At 49.8% G+C, this 20,235-nt stretch overlaps 1 protein-coding gene across 5 annotated transcripts in view; it reads left to right on the forward strand.

Moving 5' to 3' along the window:
• ERI3 (ERI1 exoribonuclease family member 3) overlaps positions 1 to 20,235 on the forward strand; it is a 131,096-nt gene that overhangs the window by 61,256 nt on the left and 49,605 nt on the right. For all 5 annotated transcript variants that reach the window (XM_070368190.1, XM_070368186.1, XM_005894176.3 and 2 more), the window contains one exon: positions 11,447 to 11,519. In XM_070368190.1, the coding sequence (XP_070224291.1) occupies positions 11,447 to 11,519 (73 nt within the window). The remainder of the gene's footprint in view (positions 1 to 11,446; positions 11,520 to 20,235) is intronic.

Genomic DNA, 20,235 nt, shown 5'->3' on the forward strand with positions numbered 1-20,235 from the left:
GCAGCCATGCCCTCTGAGCCGTGGAGACTCCCAGGTGATGGCCTGGCTCATGCCCAGTGCTTGCTTTGCCAGGCTGGGTTCACCCTGGCCCGGGGCCCAGCCCTGTGCTACATGGCAGCTGTGGCCCCTGCCAGCCAGAGGTGCATGTGTCTCTGGGGGAGGGAGCGGAGGGGCAGGGCAGGGCAGGGCCTGGCAGTTGAGGGCACTCAGGAGCCAGTGAGTGGTCAGCCCCTCCTCAGAGAGGTGTGTGGTACTGTGGAAAGAGCAGGGCCTTTAGAAGTGAAGGAGACCTGGGTTTGAGTGTTGGCTCCACTGCCTGTGTTGTAGGATCTTGGGAAAGTCACATGACTCCCTCCGCCTCCATTCCTCATCTGTAAAATGGAGAGCACAATAAGCTCTGGCTCCTGACATCCGTGGCCGAAGTAGCTTCCTCTTGGGACTTACTGGCGCTCCGGTTTCCTCACCCCACCTCTCCTAGATCTGGAACAATCTAGGAGCCCTTGCTCCTGGGCTCAAGTGAAGTGAGCTGGCTGAAGTTGCTGGGACGTGGAGCAGGGAGGGAATGAGTCTGGCCGACTGGTACTCTCCCTGCACCAGGCTTTTCTTCTTGTCCATCCCAAGGCCGTTAAGAGATGAATACGGTTGATGGTGGTCACCTCCTGTTGGGGGGCTCAGCTGGCTCGCTCCAGCTTCACACTTGCACTCCCCTTCCTCTTTGGGAAGACCTCAGGGCTCGACCCAAGCCCTCTCCCTCCTTTGACCTGAGTCTTAGTGGCGGGCATAGTTCTCGGTTCTGCAGTGGCATTTATTCACAGGGCTTTAGGAAGAGACGTTTTAATACTGTGAGAGTTCTCCCTAGAAAACTCCCCACCCCACCCCCACCCCCATCTAAGGCATGGCTGCTGGTGGTGAAATTCATTAGTGTTCCCTGACAGGCAGTGGCGACAGAGGCGCACGCTGTCTGCTTCCCGCTCCCTCGCTCCCGTGCTCCTGCCTCACGCACACTGATATTTAAAGCTGATGGGCTGCTTATAGACTTCTTGTACCATGACAAGTTTGGGGAGGGGGGTGGGGGAGGAAGAGACAGACAAGGAGCCAGCTGTCACGCTGGTATTTCAAACAGTACTCTCTCCTGACCCTTTGCAGGCTCCGGCAAGTGTATCATCTTTCTGAAGCCTGTGGTTGGAATTGTAACCTGCAGCCGTCCCAGAGGATGGGGGCAAGTGTGGGGGCCAAGGGGGCCGAGAAGTCAGCAGTGCATCCTCCCAGGGCTGTGGGCAAGCAGAGAAGAGTGGAGGGACAGGGAGAGAGAGAGAGTGTGTGTATGTGTGTGTGTGTGTTAGAGCAGAGGGGATTGAAGCTGAATCTTTGTGAGTGCTCCCCAGCATTGCCCTCCCATCCCTGGAAATGGGATGGCCTTCTCGCAGTAGTCTCTCCTGGAGTGATCATTAGCTTCATGCTATGGTTATCTCCTAGGTGGTCCTGAAAGCTCTGCATCTCTAGGAATCACAGTTGCTTGGCCTCTGCCCCCTGAGGGTCCTGGATCTCAGTGATACTTGTAAATATGTGGTTTCAATTGAGGGAGAAAGTTCTCCCGCTTTGTGTGTAAACTGGAACCTTGGCTTTTGTTGCCGCCTATGTGCATGCTGAATTTTTAGATTTGGACAGTGAGTACCAAGGTGCCTTCTTACCCACAAGTCCTCCCCTCATCCCCAAGCTTCCTGGAATTCATTCTGGCAGCTGTTGAGTGGTTTTGGATTTCCCTGACTGTCATCCCCAGAAAACTTCCCCAGGAGCCTTTTCCTGACCAAGGCACTGTCTCTCAATGCAGGCGGCTTGGAAGCGTCTCCAAAGGCAGTTGCAGGTTTGGTCTCAGCTGACCTCCTTACAGCCAGGACCCCTTCTGTAAGTGCTTATTTATGAAGTGTTTCCCTTGGCTGGCTCCTTTAACCTGCACAGAGCGGGTCATGGAGGTGAAATAACTTGCCCGAGGACGCATGGTCACTTGACCAAGTTTTCTCCTAGTGCGGCAGAACCACAGACCTGGTCCTTTCCCCCATCAGGGGCCCTTCTAGCTCCAGGGTCTGCAGTGGGGGACGTGATTGGGGAGCAGAAGTGACTCCTCCACTCCCTGCTTTCTTAGCCTTGTCAATGCTGTCAGTACTCTGTTGGCTTCCTCACTTTCAGCACAGCTGTGTGTGTGTGTATACACTCATGTTGGCTTCCTCACTTTCAACACAGCTCTCTGTGTGTGTTTGTGAGAGACAGAGAGGGGTTGCTCACTTCCAGCACAGAGCTGTGTGTGTGTGTGTGTGTGTGCGCGCGCGCGCGCGCGCTCCTTTTGGCTTTCTCACTTTCAGCACAGCTGTGTGTGTGTGTGTGTGAGAGAGAGAGGTGGGGGGGTTACTCACTTCCAGCACAGCTCTGTGTGTGCGTGTGTTTGTGAGAGACAGAGAGGGGTTACTCAATTCAGCACAGAGTTTGTGTGTGTGTGTGTGTGTGTGCGCGCGCACACGCGCACGTGCTCCTTTTGACTTTCTCACTTTCAGCACAGCTCTGTGTGTGTGTGAGGAGGGGGGGTTACTAACTTTCAGCACAGCTCTGTGTGTGTGTGTGGTGGGGGGGCGGGGGTTACTAACTCAGCATGGAGCTCTGTGTGTGTGGGGGGGAGGTTGGGGAGGGGCATTGTTACTTTCAGCACAGAGCTGGGTGTGTGTGTTTGTGTGTGTGAGTGAGAGAGACAGACAGACAGAGGGGCTACTGGCCATCCCTGGTGGAGGGTGGGGCCAGAATGTCTTTTCTCTCTGTAGACTGAAGTGTATTCTTGTTGTTTTGTTTAATTAATTCGTTTTGTTTTTGCCTGGGTCTTCACCGCTGTGCGGGCTTTTCTTTGGTTGCGCTTTGCTCACCAGCAGGGGCTACTCTCTAGTTGCAGTGTGCAGGCTTCTCACTGCAGTGGTTTCTCCTGTGAGCACGGGCCGTAGGGTGCTTGGGCTTCAGTGGTTGTGGCTCCTGACTCCAGAACACAGGCTCGGTAGTTGTGGCGTATGGGCTTAGTTGCTCCATGGTGTGTGGAATCTTCCCGGACTAGGGATCGAACCTATGTCTCCTGCATTGGCAGGCGGATTCTGTACCACTGAGCCACCAGGGAAGCCCTGAAGCGTGTTCTTGAACTGGCCAGGGTCATCTTTGATGTGCTCACCTCCTACACCCTTGCTGCCCCTCTCCTTCCCCCACAACCCACACATTATCCTGTAGGTTTCTAGGTGTTGCTGGCGCAAGGCATTGCTTTCCTCTCCCTTCCTGTCCTTGCCTGGCCGGGAGTGGCTGGGCTGTGTCTTCGACCACGGTGTGTCTCTCAGGTGAGATGGAGACTGGCCGGCTTTGATAAGTACAAGGCTCGAGCATTAATTTTTTATACATCAGCAGAGGCCAAGTGAGTGAATTCAATTATGAGTCTCCTTTCTCTCCCCCCTCCTTGCTGCAGTGTGGTGGTTCTGAGCAGAGACTAAGGAACCTGTTGAAATGAGAAACCCTTATTTCCTGGTTTGACCCTCTCACTAATTCGGGTTAAATTGCTACGTGATTGCAGTGGTGCCACATTGTGCCTGCCTCTGTTTGTCTAAGAGGATGCAGTGGGGGCGGAAGCACCAATTTGTGCAGAGATAAAAGGTGTCATGGGCAGATAACTAAGGTCCCAGCCCCATGCCTACTCTCACTGTAGCTCGGCTGGCTCTGTGGGAAGCCGGCCTCCCCACACAGGGAAGGAAGCCCAGCCTTCCTTGCTTCCTTCTCTCCCCCTGATCATATTTTACCTCGATGCCACAGCATAATGATGCCCTGTGTAGTGGGGGAGGAGATAGGCACCTCTGGCTGACAGCCCTTCCTGATAACCAAATTCTAACCCATCCATCACCAGCTACTCTCCTCAACTTGAGGAAAAGTGATCATGAAAGGTGGGCCGTTTATCACCCGGGGTCTGTTTATCTCCTCTGGGTGGGGAAACGGGAACAGGAGAGACAAAGAGCTGCGTCCCCAGTGAAGTGCTGCCTGGGCTCCGGTAGCCTGCCTGAGCTGGATGCAGACGCGTGTCGTGCTGACTGTGGGGCTCTGATTGGGACTCCCAGACTGGGACCCAGGGGAAGGGGACCTTCCCCGAGGCTCAGCCTCGGTGGGACTTGGAGATAGGCCTAGGAGATGCGTTCCGAGGTGCAGGACAGCCAGTGACAGTGACAGCATCTGTGGGAAGGTTTGCATCAGAATGAGCAAGAGTGGAGCCCTTCATGGAAACAAGCCCCACACCCCTCATAGGTGATCCCTCAACAGGAGCTCCCTCTCTGACTGGTCGGCTGGGTGTGCCGCTTCCGCTTTCCCCAGGCTCGCCTTCCGTGCCTCTGTGCTCTGAGATGACTTTAAAGAAGATAGGGCCTTTCTCCCAGCTCTTCACCTCTGCACCTCCACACACCCCCTTTTCTGCATATCAGGTGGAACAAAACAGTTTGCCCTTGCAGGTGAGCGATAATGTGCTTTTGGGTACGAGAAATGACAGCCTACATCACTCCGAGATCCAGGTCCCACAGCCTTTCCAGAGAAGCAGAGAGGGGTCAAATATAGCCCGTAGAGTCAGCTGACTTCCTCCTCGTAAAGGCTTGAGAGTGACCTGCACGTCCCTAAGACTTGCAGAGAAGGAAACCCAGAAGGAAGAGTGTCCATGATCTCTGCCAGCACTGCTGCCTGCTCTCTGGCTGGTCCTGGCTCTTGGTGTCTGCCAGTCTGTGTGTCAGACCTCCATGGATGCTGCTGGCCCCCTCCACTGAAGCCTAGCAGTTCTAGCAGAGCCCCCCAGCTCTGTGTCACCCAGTCTTCAAAGCTGAGCTCTTGCTAACAATGGCTTCATCCCGCCCATACCCATTAGCGAGGGTGGTGTTCCTTTAATGAGCCAGTCCCCTGCCTTGGCTGGCGCCGAGCTGGTCACACCTGTTTGCCATCAGGGCTGTCTGGGCCTAGCCCGAGTGTGGGGCTGCAGGTGGTGGGGCTCCCTTTGCTCTGTGCTATATGCTTATTGAGGGGGCTGTTTCTTATACCCTTATTCCTCCCATGCTCTTCTTTCTAAGTAGGAGAGGGCTTTCTTTGCATTCTGTCACTTAGCCGCAGTAGTAAGGGAACTTGAGGAGTACCCCATCTTTTCTGACTTCCCCCTGGATGGAGTAGCAGGGAGCCAGTCAGGCCTCAGAGGGAAAGGTTTCATGGTCTGTTCTGATGACCCTGGGGGCCAGTGTGATAAGAGATGAGCCCCATGGTAAACACCAAAGGCGGAGCCCCTCTCTGGCCCTAGGCCCCATAGTATTTGGAAAGCAATCGTATCCCTTGGTTTAGAGCCCACAGGCAGGACTAGGGTGGGGGGCTTCCTTAAAGAGGGCCCCTTGCATTCATGAGGCTGAAGGAAGTTTTGATTTGGTTGAAAAAAAATTCCCATTCCTTTTTATGGCCTGGACATAATTGGCTCTTTTCTATTGGCCATCAGTGATGTCATTCCGACCCTCATAAAGAAGGGGAAATCACACCTGTGGACTTGGTGCATAAAATTTCATTGGGCAGCAGTAATAAGCATGGCCAGATGATGTTTGGGCAGTTGAGGAGCTCTGTGCCCAGTGATCCCAGCTGCATGGAGGCCTGGGCACCATAAACCTGCCTGCACGTTCACGCCCGTAGGCTACTCCAGGGCCCACTGCCAGTGGCTCTTCCTGGGATCAGTGTCTGGGAGAACTCATAGCATTCAAGCCCTTTGTGCCAGGGGCACTTTCTCCTTTTTCTTTTCCAAATTAGTGGCACTGCGTGCCCACTAGTACCCTCTGACAGTAGCCTTATGCTCATGAGAACTGTGGACCCAGAAGTGACCTTGAGCACCAACCACTGTGGTACCTCCCGTCTGAAACCCAGACCTTGCCTTCCCAGGGACTTGTAAAGACTACGTCTACATGATTGATGCCTTGTGTAGTCAGAAGGCTTAGATCCCATTTCTGGTTCTGCCTTTGGCTTCTTGTCTGATCAAGCAAATCCTTTTTCTTCTCTGGGCATCAGTTTCCTCTTTTATGAAGGAATGACAACTCCTCTAACCTACCCTTCCTCATGGGGTTTCTCTTGGTGCTCTCTGAGCTGGGCTAGGGTTCTGTCATGGAAATGTGTAGCTAGCTGTCTTCCCACGAGGCACCTGGGAGTTCAAGTTCTGGCATGTAGCTCTGTGTTTCTTGTGAAGACGGGCCTGGGTCCTGCTACACCTGTAGCAGACGTACTGCTTGCGTCTTGAAGTCACAGAGCTAGGACTTGACAACTGGACTGCCTGTGAACCTACAAATGGCAGGTATACCCACAAGTGACTGTGCAAGCCCCGAGTGAGGGTGATGGTCCCGCCGCTCTCTGCTTCAGTCAGCCAAGGGGCCCAGGCAGCACTCCAGATGCTGCCGAGCCATATCTGAAGCTGAGTCTTCAGCCTGACAATCTGTCTAGTCTGTCCTCCTTCAAGAGAACCAGGCAGGATCCTGTGAGACACTTCCTGCCTGGGTAGAGGACACTCTCTGACAGCCGACAGTTGACATCTGCCCTTGAAATCCTGCTGAAGAGGGAGCCCTTCCTCTCCCAGGGCCAGCCACAGCCAAGAGCACTCCTGGCCTGGGTCAACTAGATGAACCAGAGGGTGCTGGGGGAGTGTGATAGGTGACCCCGGACCTTTGCCTTTTCCCGGCCAGTCCCCTGATGTGTTCCTTTGCAGATTCTGCTGCTTCTGGTGGCCCCCTTTACTCACAGGCCTTAAATGTGATGTTTTAAAAGTAGCTGACCTGAGCAAGCATTTTCACAAACACCAAGGATAGGAACATGAAAGAAAAATTGAAGGAAATAAGAAAATTACTCAAACATTACAGTTCTGTGTCTTAGGCAACCTCATTCTAGTTCCTAAAGCTACCTTTTGTCTTTCAGAATCTTGCCTCATTTCCTTCTAGTCTTGGTCATTGGTTCTTACATGGAGACGTCCTACCTGGATACCCCTTCATCCTCTTGGTCTCAGCCAGGCTTTCCCTCCCAGGAAATTGACTGGTTGTCGTTAGTGTCACTGTGTCATCTGGGTGTGGAGAGGAGCCTTCCCCATGGTAAGGTATTTCAGGTCTTAGAAAAGTAAATGCTTACTCTACTACTAGCCTAAAACATAGGCATTGACTCCCACTTCAGTTCAGTTCAGTCGCTCAGTCGTGTCCGACTCTTTGTGACCCCATGAATCGAAGCACGCCAGGCCTCCCTGCCCATCACCAACTCCGGAGTTCACCCAAACTCGTGCATCGAGTCGGTGATGCCATCCAGCCATCTCATCCTCTGTCGTCCCCTTCTCCTCCTTCCCCCAATCCCTCTCAGCATCAGGGTCTTTTCCAATGAGTCAACTCTTCGCATAAGGTGGCCACAGTACTGGAGTTTCAGCCTCAGCATCAGTCCTTCCAATGAACACCCAGAACTGATCTCCTTTAGAATGGACTGGTTGGATCTCCTTGCAGTCCAGGGGACTCTCAAGAGTCTTCTCCAACACCACAGTTCAAGAGCATCAATTCTTTGGTGCTCAGCTTTCTTCACAGTCCAACTCTCACATCCATACATGACCACCGGAAAAACCATAGCCTTGACTAGACGGACCTTTGTTGGCAAAGTAATATCTCTGCTTTTGAATATGCTATCTAGGTTGGTCATAACTTTCCTTCCAAGGAGTAAGCGTCTTAGTTTCATGGCTGCAATTACCATCTGCAGTGATTTTGGAGCCCCCAAAAATAAAGTCTGACACTGTTTCCACTGTTTCCCTATCTATTTCCCATGAAGTGACGGGACCGGATGCCATGTTCTTAGTTTTCTGAATGTTGAGCTTTAAGCCAACTTTTTCACTCTCCTCTTTCACTTTCATCAATAGGCCTTTTAGTTCCTCTTCACTTTCTGCCATAAGGATGGTGTCATCTGCATATCTGAGGTTATTGCTATTTGTCCCGGCAATCTTGATTCCAGCTTGTGCTTCTTCCAGCCCAGCATTTCTCATGATGTACTCTGCGTATAAGTTAAATAAGCAGGGTGACAATATACAGCCTTGACGTACTCCTTTTCCTATTTGGAACCAGTCTGTTGTTCCATGTCAAGTTCTAACTGTTGCTTCCTGACTTGCATACAGGTTTCTCAAGAGGCAGGTCAGGTGGTTGGGTATTCCCATCTCTTTCAGAATTTTCCACAGTTTATTGTGATCCACACAGTCAAAGCCTTTGGCATAGTCAATAAAACAGAAAAAGCTAGTGTCTATCAAATAGTTGAAGAGTAATGGAGGGAAGGTTGACTGCCCTAACACTTTCTAGGGTAGAAACAGTCATTACAACTAGATTCTTGTTGCCAAACCTCCTAAAGAGGGAGTGTCTGCTTGTGATCTCCACTTTATTTCTTCTCACCCTTCAACATGTCACCTGCTGCCTTCTGTCCCTACCAGCCCACTGATGCCAAATTCATTGGGTTATTCTCAGCTCTCTCTTACTTGACTGCTTTATGGCATTTGACATTAATGACTTGCTTTTTAGGCTCAAAAATCAATTATTCCAGAAACGGTAAGCTTGCTTTTGTTATCCTTTAGGTTGACCACAGGTGATCTGAAGTCTGAAGTCTGAAGTATAGTCACTCAGTCATGTCTGACTCTTTGTGACCCTATGGACTGTAGCCCGCTAGGCTTCTCTGTCCATGGAATTCTCCGGACAGGAATACCGGAAAGTGAAAGTGAAGTCGCTCAGTTGTGTCCAATTCTTTGGGACCCCATGGACTGTAATCTGTAGACCGTAACCAGGTTCCACCATCCATGGGATTTTCCAGGCAAGAACACTGGAGTGGGTTGCCATTTCCTTCTCCAGGACATCTTCCTGACCCAGGAATTGAACCCGGGTCTCCTGCGTTGTAGGCAGACGCTTTTACCATTTGAGCCACCAGGGAAGCCACCAAGAGTACTGGAGTGGGTTGCTGTTCCCTTCTCTAGGGGATCTTCCTGACCCAGGGAGTGAACCCAGGTCTCTTGCATTGCAGGTGGATTCTTTACCATCTGAGCCACCAGGGAGGCCCCAGGTGATGTGACATGGGGTCCAAAGAGCATGTGTTACCTTGGCTCTCTGATACTAGGAGCCTTGCCCTCTGGGCATGGAGGTGGATTGGGTGAGTCCTGCCTCATGGCACGTTATCTCGAAGGAGCTGAGGCTATGTGACCTGGAGAAGGGAACTTAGAGGGAAGCTCCCTAGGCTCGCGCATCTTGAGAGGTTCTGCAAGGAAGAGATGCAAGTCTCATTCTCTGTAGTTTCTAAAGACATGCCTCAGACTTGTGGGTGGAAATTACAAAAGACAGGTTAAAGTTTAGCATTAAGGAAGGATGTTCTGTTAATTGGAGGAGACCACAGTTAGAGCCGACTGCTGTGTGTATTATGAGTTCCTTGTCTCTGGTGTTGATCTGGTACAGGTGGCCTCATTTCATTTTAGCTCAGTAAAGCTTGGTGGTCATTGTCATTGGTGACAGTCACTTAGTTGTGTCCGACTCTTTGCGACCCCATGGACTATACAGTCCGTAGAATTCTCCAGGCCAGAATACTGGAGTGGGTAGCCTTTCCTTTCTCTGGGGAATCTTGCCAACCCAGGGGTTGAACCCAGGTCTCCCACACTGCAGGCAGATTCTTTACCAGCTGAGCCACAAGGGAAGAATACTGGAGTGGGTAGCTTATCCTTTCTCCAGCGGATCTTCCTGACCCAGGAATCGAACCGGGGTTTCCTGCATCGCAGGCAGATTCTTTACTGACTGAGCTTTGTGAGACATTAACCTGGGTGCTCTGCTCCTCTCATTCCATAGTCTTCCTGGGTAATCTTGTCTTCTTTCGTGGCTTTAATTTTACTTAAATTACACGAGTGATTCAGCAGTTTATATCTCCAGGCCAGATCTCTCTTCAAAACTGGATATCCATCTGCCTCTTAGACATCATTCCACTGCCAAATGTCTCCTAGGGCTCTCAAACTCAACAGGTACTGAGTGCTTAGCGGGCGTCAGGTATACCTCTCAAATTGCATTCCCAAACTGAAGCCTCCATCCGGTGGGCTAGTAGAGGGAAGGTAGTGGGATGATGCCTGGTCTAGGGAGATACTGTATGAAGAGAATTTAAAGACAGTAATGAAATTGACTAAATGCTGGTTGGTTTCATCTGCATTGTCACATATGCTCTCTGCACCCCTAACTGTCTCAGTAAGAAGCACAAAGCTGGTCTAGCCACATGCCTCTGGATTGGGTTCTACCACTTTCTCTCATTCGCTCACCAAGATTTCCTTTACATCTCTTTTTTTCTGTTGCTTGCTCACTGTCTCTATGGCTACTGTCTAGTCTCCTGGCTACTACTTGGCTTTTGTAGTGTATTGTTTTTGTTGCCCCCAGAACTATCTTTGTAAATCACAACTCTTCAAAGGCTCTCTATTGCCTGTGGCCAAGCTCCTCTTAGCAAGAAAACTATGATCTTCCCCAGCTGATATTCCTTGTATCTTCTTCCATCCTTCCATGTACCCCAATGCTTTAACTTAAGGCTTTTAATCCAGCATTCTGCTGAACAAACTGTGAGTCTCTCATGCGCAGGAGTTAAGTTTTACTTTTTGAGTCCTGAGTGCCTGACTCTTATTAAACATCAGTGTTTAATAAGTATTTGTTTGAATGGATTTGTGTGGGCAAAATGGCATCATCAGCTAGAAGGGGAGAGTTTATAAATTATAATTTAAAGAAAAATCAAGAACAGACTCTCGATTTACATTCTGACATCTTTTTATCTCTCTCTTCGCTGTCACAGAAAGCTATTGTTAGAGACTTAAATGTGAGGCAAAGGCCCTGCCCAGCAGTCTCTAAATCATGTGCTCTTTTTTCTCTCTCCTCCTGTCTCTGTAACAAAATGACAACACCCTGTTGCACTGGAAAGAACACAGGCTTTTGAATGAGCCAGACCTGGGTTCAGTTCTTGACATTATCGTGTTTTAGCTGTGGGGACTTGGGTAGCCTCTCTGACTCTTGTTTTCTCATCTGTAAAGTGTACAGATCTACCACCTGCCAGCATCACTCTGAATTAATGTGAAAATGTAAGTAAGAAACTTAGCAATATCGTAGGCCATCAGAAAGCAGTGTGTCTGATATTATTTTGAATAGAGTCTCCAGGTTCTCACATTTGGATCTGAGGGCTGCATCTGGAGCCTGGTGTCCAGGGTGCTGAAGGTGGGGTGCCTTTCTTGGGTGGGGTAGGACCTATGGTTGGTGGGTTGTTAGCCTTTTGGGGGTCTCCCTGTCTTATAGACTCTGTTGGATTTCCTGTCTTAAGACCCTGTACCTGCGACATGGGTTGCTCAACGTGTTCTCTCCTCCCTCTCTTTCTTCAGGCTCCCAGGACAGTGCCAGTACTTGGGCTTGCCAGTAGCAGATTACTTCAAGCAGTGGATTAACCTGAAAAAGGTACTGTATCTGAGCCCCTCTCCACGTGTCCTCAAGTTCTCCTGTGCCTCAGACGCCATCCCGCTTGCTTTCTTTCCTCATTTCTGTTCTTTTCATCTTGTTGTTCTCTTTTCTTTTCTTTTCTCAATACTCCTTCCTCCTCCCTAGCTAATATGAAAGGTTGTGGTTATTTCTGAGAGTGGGGAGCTGCTTAAGGGACCAGGCTGCTAGGTGGAGTTTGACACCACCCTCCTTGGTGTCCCCTGGATGTGCAGAAAAGTCCCTATTAAGGGGAGTTTCCAGTTCTTGCTCTGAGCTCCCGCTCTGGGCTGAGCTGTATTCCTCTAGGAGGGAAGTGCCAGGAGTGATCATGAGTGTGACCTCTGACCCTCCTGACTGGCCCTGGTATCTCCTTCTGGTGGTGAGGTGGAGTTGGTCCAGGCTGGCTTTGGTTCTGCCTACCCCTAGCCGAGCCTGCTCATGTGAGAAGGGCTGTGGACAGTAGTACCCACTTCCCTTTGAGCATGGGGGAGGCTGGCACTCACCTAGCCCCAAGCACATGGGGAGTGGGCGCTGAGGCTGTGGGCCAGGAGGGACCCTGTGCAGCTAGGAAAGTGGGCCCTGGCAGAGAATGAATCACCCAGAAAGCTGTACTTTTCCTAGTGTGTGCTGTGCTTCCTAGGTAAGCAGAAGAAGGGAGGTGTAGTAATAGACTTCTCAGATTCCTGCTGTCTTAGGATCCTGGCTGTGGGAGGCCCAGGCCACTCGGGAGACTTTACTCCCATGAATCCCTGTGATGGAAGGGTAACAGACCAGGGGCAGCCCCAGGAACCTGTGCCATTGGCCAGCTCAGTGACTCCCAGGAAGCTCAGAGGAGAGAGAACACACCAGGAGTCAGAATAGTGATTCCCCGGGGGTGGTGGGGAGAGGAGTGCTCAGAGAAGGAGAGATCTTAGAGGGCCAGGCCCTCTGGTATTGTATGAACAATGGTATTGAATTGTATTGAATGAATTGGGCATTCTCGGAAGGTGGGATCTGGATCTGGGGAGAGGGGACTTGTGTGTAGGGGAGCAGCATTCTTTGGTGTGTGGGGGTGCTGGAGGTGAGCGAGCGTTTGGAGGAGCAGTGGAAGACAGCCACCCTGGGCTTTGTTCCGTAGGTCTCGGGCTGCTGTCTGTGGCAGTGTGTGTGAGCTCCTTTGCTGTCCTCTGGTGTGCGGGTCCTTTGCCCTCTGGCTAGTCTGTGTTTTGACCCCTCCCCACCTGTCCTGCTGATCTGTTGCAGCTGAACAATAGCTTCCTACTGCCTCCCAGCTGGGGCTGAGGAGGCCAGGCTCTGTCCTGCCTCTGGGCCTGGTCGTGAGGCCTTCTGTCCGTCTGAAGCACCCCCAGTCATCTTCATCAGGCATATTCCCTCTCCTTGATGATTCGGCTCAGGTCTCACCTGGGCTGAGAAGCTCAGAAGTTGATTTCTTGCCTTAAGGCCTTGACACTCTGGATATCCGTGATCTTTGAGTCCATGTGTTTCCTTGCGGGTGTGTCCCTCCAAAGTGCAGAGACTGAGCTTGTTTCCTCTCTGTGTCCCCACTGGCCAGATCAAGGCTAGGTGCAGAGTGTATGCCCAGTGAGCAATTGCTAGCTGGCTGACTGATCCTTGAGAGCTGGCTCCAGAGAGGGCCTCTCACGCGGGCCTTGGCAGGGCTATGTGTGCGGGTGTGGCCAGGCCCGTGCGCCTGGAAGAGACGGCATGCCAGCTGTCAGAGTGCATCTGAGGCTACTTGCTGGTCTCTGCAAATGCAATGTGAAGGGCCGGCCAGGCGAGGCGGGCGCTGACCATGAACAATTGCTCTGTGAAGTTCACTAGACTTTTTGGTGTATGGATAGCTCCCTGCCTCTAGGTTCCTTGGCAGAGAGGCAGGAAACCAGCCGACCCGTGTGATAACATTGCCACTCGGGACTACCTTGGTGCTGCTGGCGGTGGAGGAAGCTGTGCTGTGCCTATTCAGCTTGGTTCTCTGCCAGACTATGCTGAGTCGTAGAAGGGGAAATGGGTACTAGGGGAAACAGAGGACTCTGTGATCGCCTCCTGGGAGGTAGACCGCATAGGTCTAAGAAAAACCAGGGGTCTCACCCCTTCCTTTCTGCTCTCCAGCCACACTGTGTTCTAGCTGTGCTTGAGGTGATCCAACTGTAGTCCTTTTCAGCCATTCAAGACAGGGAGGCTACAGGACCCTGGAGATCCAGGCACATGGCGATCTTTCTGACCTTTATACTGTGTGACTTGTGCAGGTTGCACAGGGATTTCTGCACCCTTAAAAAGAGCAATGAGAAAAGCTAAGCCAGAGAGGCCATTGCCAGGGTTGTGGGAATACCACGTAAAAGCCTCACTCCTCTTTCCCCACATGGCACCCAGGCCCTGGCTGTCTGGGCTTCTCTCCCATCCTTAACCTTACTTTGTGCTGCCCCCTTCCCTTCCTTTCCTCTCCTCAGTGCCCCAGGAGGGCTCTGCCCCATGAAAAGAATGGGGAGGCTCCAGGCCTGCTTGGCCCCCTAGACCTGCTGAGTGAGCAAGCAACTGGGACTGAGGTCTCTGTCCGCACTTGACTAAGGCCTCCAGTCTGAGCAGAGGCAGAATGTGGTCTTTCAGCTGCCCTCTCCTGTCCATAGGTGGCATGGGTGGTCTCAGGGAAGGGCAACTCTTCCAGGGCCAAGCCTCCACTTCTCCCGCCTCCACTTACTTTCCCTGTAGCAGAGAGGAGCGAACTAGTGTTTGCTGACATTTGGAATGTCATTGAATGATCTATGCTCTTATTGAACTGTCAGCTTAGAGAGAACTTGGGGCCCTGCTTCCAGCGGCCTCCAGGAGGTCAGAGCTGTCACTGAGGGGCCAGAAGAGTGTATACACACATGCGCGTGCACATAGATATACACACGTGTATCATGTGAATGAGTACACTCCCGTACCCAAAACTATGCATGTATCCATACTTGAATACATGTGTACACACCTATTCACGTGCAGAAACATTAAAATATATACAAGTGTGTTTATATGTACATATTCATAAACTGTAAAGGCACATGCACATATATAAACATACACATGTGCATAAATAAGCAAAATATTCTTGAGTGCCTTTTGTGTTCCAGATACTGTGCTGGGCCCTGGGGATATGACAGAAAATATGTATGTTAAATAAACAATTTCAATTGTGTTATAATACCAAAAAGTTCAGAGTCATAGGATCATATCACAAGGGATATGATAGGATATCATAGGATAATATCACCTGACTTAGTGGGATAAGGGGGAGGAAGGGGGCCTAAGCTGAGACCTGGGGGATGAGCAGAAATCGACTGCGCAAAGGAGACCACATATGGCAAGGCTTTGGGTGAAGAGAAGCCTGGCAGCTTCATGGAGTTAGAATGTAAGTTCCATGAGGGTGGAGAATGTTTGTCTCTTGTGTTCCCTCTTCCGTCCTCGTCACTCTGGGTAGTCCCTGGCACACAGTAGATGTGTAATCATTATTTGCTGGACAAATGACCGTCTGAAGCACATGAATGTGGGGCAGAGAGAAGGCTGACCTGAACTGAAATGAGGGGAGGCAGCACCTTGTAGACCAGACTTTAGGTTTTGATCTTTGTCCTTAGGGTGAGGGGACATGATTGAAGATAGGAGAGGAATCATCTGATTTGCGTTTGGAAAAAAAACCTCTCAGGCTGCAGTGTAGAGACAGCTAGTAGAAACAGGGGGCCAGTAATAGAGCTGTAGTTGGTGTGTTGGGATGGGCAGATCATTGTGTGGGCAACATGGCTGAACTCGCAGCATCCCCAGCCCCTGTTTGTTGGATGCCAGGAGAGTGCCCTTCTCCAATTCACTGTGACAACTGAAAATGCCAACCCCCCCCACCCCCCGCCCACTAAACAAACATACATTTCCAGTGGCCTGGATGAAGCTGGAGTTGGGAGGTACTGTACCTACTTGAGAACCATGGAATTAGACCATTGCTTAGTTCAGGTGGAAGATGATAGTTACTGGGATTGAAGTGACAGCAATGGAAATGTAGAGAAATGGACTGAGTCTGGAGTATTAAATGGTACAGTCAGTTCTCCTGTGGTGAAACATACGCCTCCCTGCAGATCACCATGCTGTGGAAAGCTGTGCAGTAAAAATGGGCTTAGGAGCACAGTCCTCACAAACTTCATCAGTGGTACATGAAAAGAGATGGGAATCTAATTTAAAAAATGTAATAAAATAAAAACTATGGGTAGTATGACTTTACATGCATTAAATGATTAAGAAATACACAAATACTACAATAACTATGGTATTTTTACCTTGAAGAAAACTTGAAGTTTGCGTGGAAATGAGCATGAGAACGGTTGCAGCTTGTGAGTTACTATGAAGTGGCAGAACGAGAGTTCTCTGAAACCAGAGATTGTAACCAGATGGGTGTGGCTTGTAGCACAAGTGGTGGTCCAGGTAGCTGGTATGTGTTTGGGATGTGTGCATTTTGTATGTTCTTGCACAGCTCTGTTCAGCTGGGTGTAGTTTCCTGAGTTTATCTTATATTGTTTCTGGACAGAGTCTCACATAAATGCACAGTGTGTGTTATGCTGAATCGTCCCCTAATACTCCAGTTGAAGTGGAACAAGCTTGCTTTTTCAAAATCAGTGTTAGAGCAGAACTAACTGTAAAATAGATGGGAAATGGTGACCGATTGGCTGTGAGGGTTGAGGATGAAGGAGGAAACCATCATGACTCCAAGGTTTATGATTTGAGCAACTGGGAGAATTGGAATGAATTTACTGAGATAATGGAAGAAGTGTAGACGTTGGAAGAGGAGGCGAATTCAGTGTGGGACATGTTGAGTTAGATGCCATTGAGGCATTCTGGTGAAGCTTTTGAGAAGGTATTTGAATATATAGTCCTGGGGCTCAGGGATAAGGTCTGGATAAGAGATGCAGATTTGGGGGCATTATTGGTGTGCGAGTGATAATTGAAGCCATGGAATGGAGTGATTAAGATGAGAAGAAAAGAGAGCCTAGTACAGAACACTGGGAAATATCAGTGTTTGATACATAGAGGAGGGAGAGTCAGAACTAGAGGCAGATGGGGAGTGGTCACTAGTGGTAATAATATTTCTCAATTAATGGTTGTATTTTGCGTGCTAGACCTGGCAGTGTCCAGTGTAGTTGCCACTAGTCACCTATAGCAATCGAATACTTGAAATGTAGCTAATATGATTGGTGAACAAATTTTAAATTTTATTTAATTTTAATTAAAAATAAGTTGAAAACTTTCAAGAAGAACTTTTAAGTATGTTTAGAACTGGATTGGTAAATCTGTATTTTCAACTGTTAATTGTTTAAAATCTAAATACAGTTGAAGTATTTCTGATGAAGATTTAGCATCTCAATTGAGATGTGTTGTAAGTGTAAATTACACACTTGGTATGAGAAAATACAGAATACTTCTTTAATAATTTTTTATGCTGAGTCCGTATTGAAATGATAATCTTTGGATATACAAAGTTAAATAAAATATATTCTTACAATTAATTTCATTTGTTTTTTTTTTTACTTGAGCTGGGCATTCAATTCCTAGCTTGCTTATAGAGCTCACGTTATGTCTGTGTTGGACAGTGCTGTGCCGAGTGCTGTGTGCTCACGTACCTACATTATCTAATTCTCACAACTCTGTACGGTAGTTACTGTCATTTTTTGCATTTTAAGGTTGAGATAACTGAGGCACAGAGTGATGACGAAACCTGCTCAGCATCTCAGTCTGGTACATGACCAAGTTAGAACTTAAATTTGGTTTTGCCTGCATCTGTGCCGAAGAGAATAAACAGAGTGAAAAAAGACAGTGAAAGGATGGCAGAAGAGGAGGTAGGTCAGGAGAGGGTGAGATCACAGAGACCAAAGAAAAAGAGTATCTTCTAGAAAAAAAAGGATCGGTCAGTTCAAAGGGGGCCACGTGATGTAAAGACTGAAATGCAAGTGCCAGACCTGGGCTCGAGGACCTTGGCGACCCTGGTGACACCTCTTGATGGAATGATAGGGATGGGTCAAAATTGGAGCAAACTGGGGAGTAAATGAGATAAGAGAAGTTTGAATTTTTTCAGAAATGTAGCTTTGAAGGAGGGAAGGGGAGGATAAGAGCTGTGGTGGGGCAGCTGTGGAATCGAGGCAAGTTTTGTGTTTTAAGATGGAAGATGTATGTTCTCATTTGTGTATTAGAGAAGAAAGGTTGAAATCTAGGAGTGAGGGAGGTCTCTAAGAACGTGACAGGAGAAGGGATGGAAAACCCAGTCTCTTGACACTGACTGTCTTCGGGGGAAGGCTGCCCTTCCACTGTGATGGGGGAGGAGAAGCGCAGACAGGTGCAAATAGGCTTGTGGATTTGGTGATGACAAGAGTGAGTTTCCCTCTAATGGCTTTTGCTTTTCTCTGTGAAATAGATCAGTTGTTTGCTAATAATGAATAGGGGAGGGCTGGGAAGGTTGGCAGAAAGTTGAAAAGGATTGCTATAGTTGTAGTAAAGAATAGCAGTGTGAGCTTTACTTGAGAAGTTCAGTGGGATTTATAGGCAGTGTTGAGGGTCCAGTTGATGTTGGTGACACTAATTCACAACGGAACCTCTCTGTTCAGCGGTGTGGCTTTTCTTTAGCAGAGCTCAGCTGCCTGGCTGTGCGCATGCAGAAAGCAGACATTTAGATTCATCCACAGAAGAGTGATTCCCAAGGGGTGTGATGAAAGCAACAGTTGAAGATTTTGTCAAGACAGTGGTTGCCAGGATGGACTGTGGAGTTTAAGCTGGATGTTGAAGGAAGAGAAGACAGCAGGGGACCTGACAGATATGGAAAAAGTAGATAGGTCCCAAGAAGTGAGGGACAGGTAAAAACCAGTATAGTGGAGCATTCCAGATGGAAGAATAAGAGACTGTGGTTGGAAAGCGGCACGTCTGAATCAGTGATTTCAGAGATGGGGTGATTCTAGGTGTTGGCAGGCTCCGAGTTGTGCCCAAAGGGGCGGGCGGCTAAGATTAGGTGGAGGAGAATGTTACTGTAAATAAGAGGTCAAGAAATGGGTAGGTCCCAAAGGATGTGAATATGTGTATATATACATATGCATACATAATATGTATATGTTCACTGCAGGACACATAGGTATAAATGTATGTATAAGTGCATGCCTGCACAATAAGCACTTCATGTATGGTCAGACCACGCCATGCAAGTGTATGCATATACATTCACAAATGGTCTGGAATTCCCTCTGATGCCTGGGCCTGTTTGGATGGGCTTTGGGGGAAGCCGGCAGGCAGCCTTAGGAGGATTCTGAGTCAGTCCTGGCAGACAGGGCTCAGACAGTCCTGCTGAGAAGTTGTAGGGTTGGAGGTCACCTAGAATTTGACAGACTCAGATGAAGCAGGTTGTGAAGGTTGCTGCTCCACTTGCCCTCTGCCATCTGTGCTATACACCCTGCCACAGTGCTGGGTGCCCTGAAGGGGATGGGGTTGGGCCAGCTCTGAAAGAGGGAGAGGAGGCCTTCTTGGGTCCCTGCACGAAGCATTTCTGTCTCCCCCCTCCCCTGGGAGTGGACAGCAGGAGAAACTGCTGAAGGGAGGGTTGGTGTCTACGATTGAGTACGACTTTTCCTGACCTTGGAGCATTCAGAGTCCCAATCAGCGCAGTAATAAATTAAGGGCTTATGGAGGAATAAATTCTCGGCTTTAATGAAGTTCTTCGCTGGGGGCCATAGGCAGGTCAGCAGGTCGGGATGGTGCAGATTGGGAGGCTCCAATGAGCGGGCTGAGCTAGCTGGGAAGCCGTCAGGACTGAAAGGGTCTGGAACTCTGCCGGTCAGGTCACTTTTTTGGTGCTGTGGTGAGAGAGCTGCTCCAGTAATAGGCAGCCTGACAGAGGCTGGGGTTCTGTATACAGTGGTGGCCGCCTGGTGCCTGCTGCAGAGCCCCTTTTTGGGGTGATTTGGAAAAAACAGTAACAAAACAAAAACGGAAACCAAGAGAGGCGTGAAGATGTAGGGCCCCTGCCGGGTGTTTTGTCTTATTTTGGAGGGAGGAGGGCTCACACCGAGATGGATGCTTCTGGACCACTCAGCGGTCAGGACCAGACAGGTAGGGGCTGCGGCCCAGGTCTTCCGCATCATCCATCCGAAGTACAGAGCACTGTCTGTGGGGTGTTGACAGCGTCACACAGGCCGCTGTCTTAAGGGGAACTAGCTCTGCGGCCAGGTAGATGAAGGCCTCTAGCAGTAAGAACAGGACACAAAGCACCAGGTGGAAGTTTGGGAGAGGCAGGGGCACAGGCAGGGACAAGGAGAGGCCTGGTGGGAGAGCAGCCTGGAGCATTTGCCACAGGGTTCGAAGCTGAAGCCCTGGGAGGGGTCAGCTTGGAGGCTGGAGGCTTTGGATTGAAGAGCTGAAACTGGAACCTGGGCCTCAAGACTCCACGTCCTGAGCCTTCCTCCTTTCATCCCATCCGCTGTGACATCACCCCTTGGGAATGAGCTCTTGGGACGAAGCCCAGAGGTGGCAGAGGAACCAGTGCTGTGTTTGGAGTCGGGGCAGCTGGAGCTGGAGAGGCTGTCTTCTTTCTTTGCATCTCCCTGCCCCCATGGCGTAGTGCCCTGCCTGGGCTTTTCCTTTAAATATGTCTTAACAGCTGTCTGAACTCTGAAATTTCTTTCACTCCTTCCTTCGCCTTGTTAAC

Source organism: Bos mutus, chromosome 3 (assembly GCF_027580195.1).
Source record: "Bos mutus isolate GX-2022 chromosome 3, NWIPB_WYAK_1.1, whole genome shotgun sequence".
NCBI classification, from domain to species: domain Eukaryota; kingdom Metazoa; phylum Chordata; class Mammalia; order Artiodactyla; family Bovidae; genus Bos; species Bos mutus.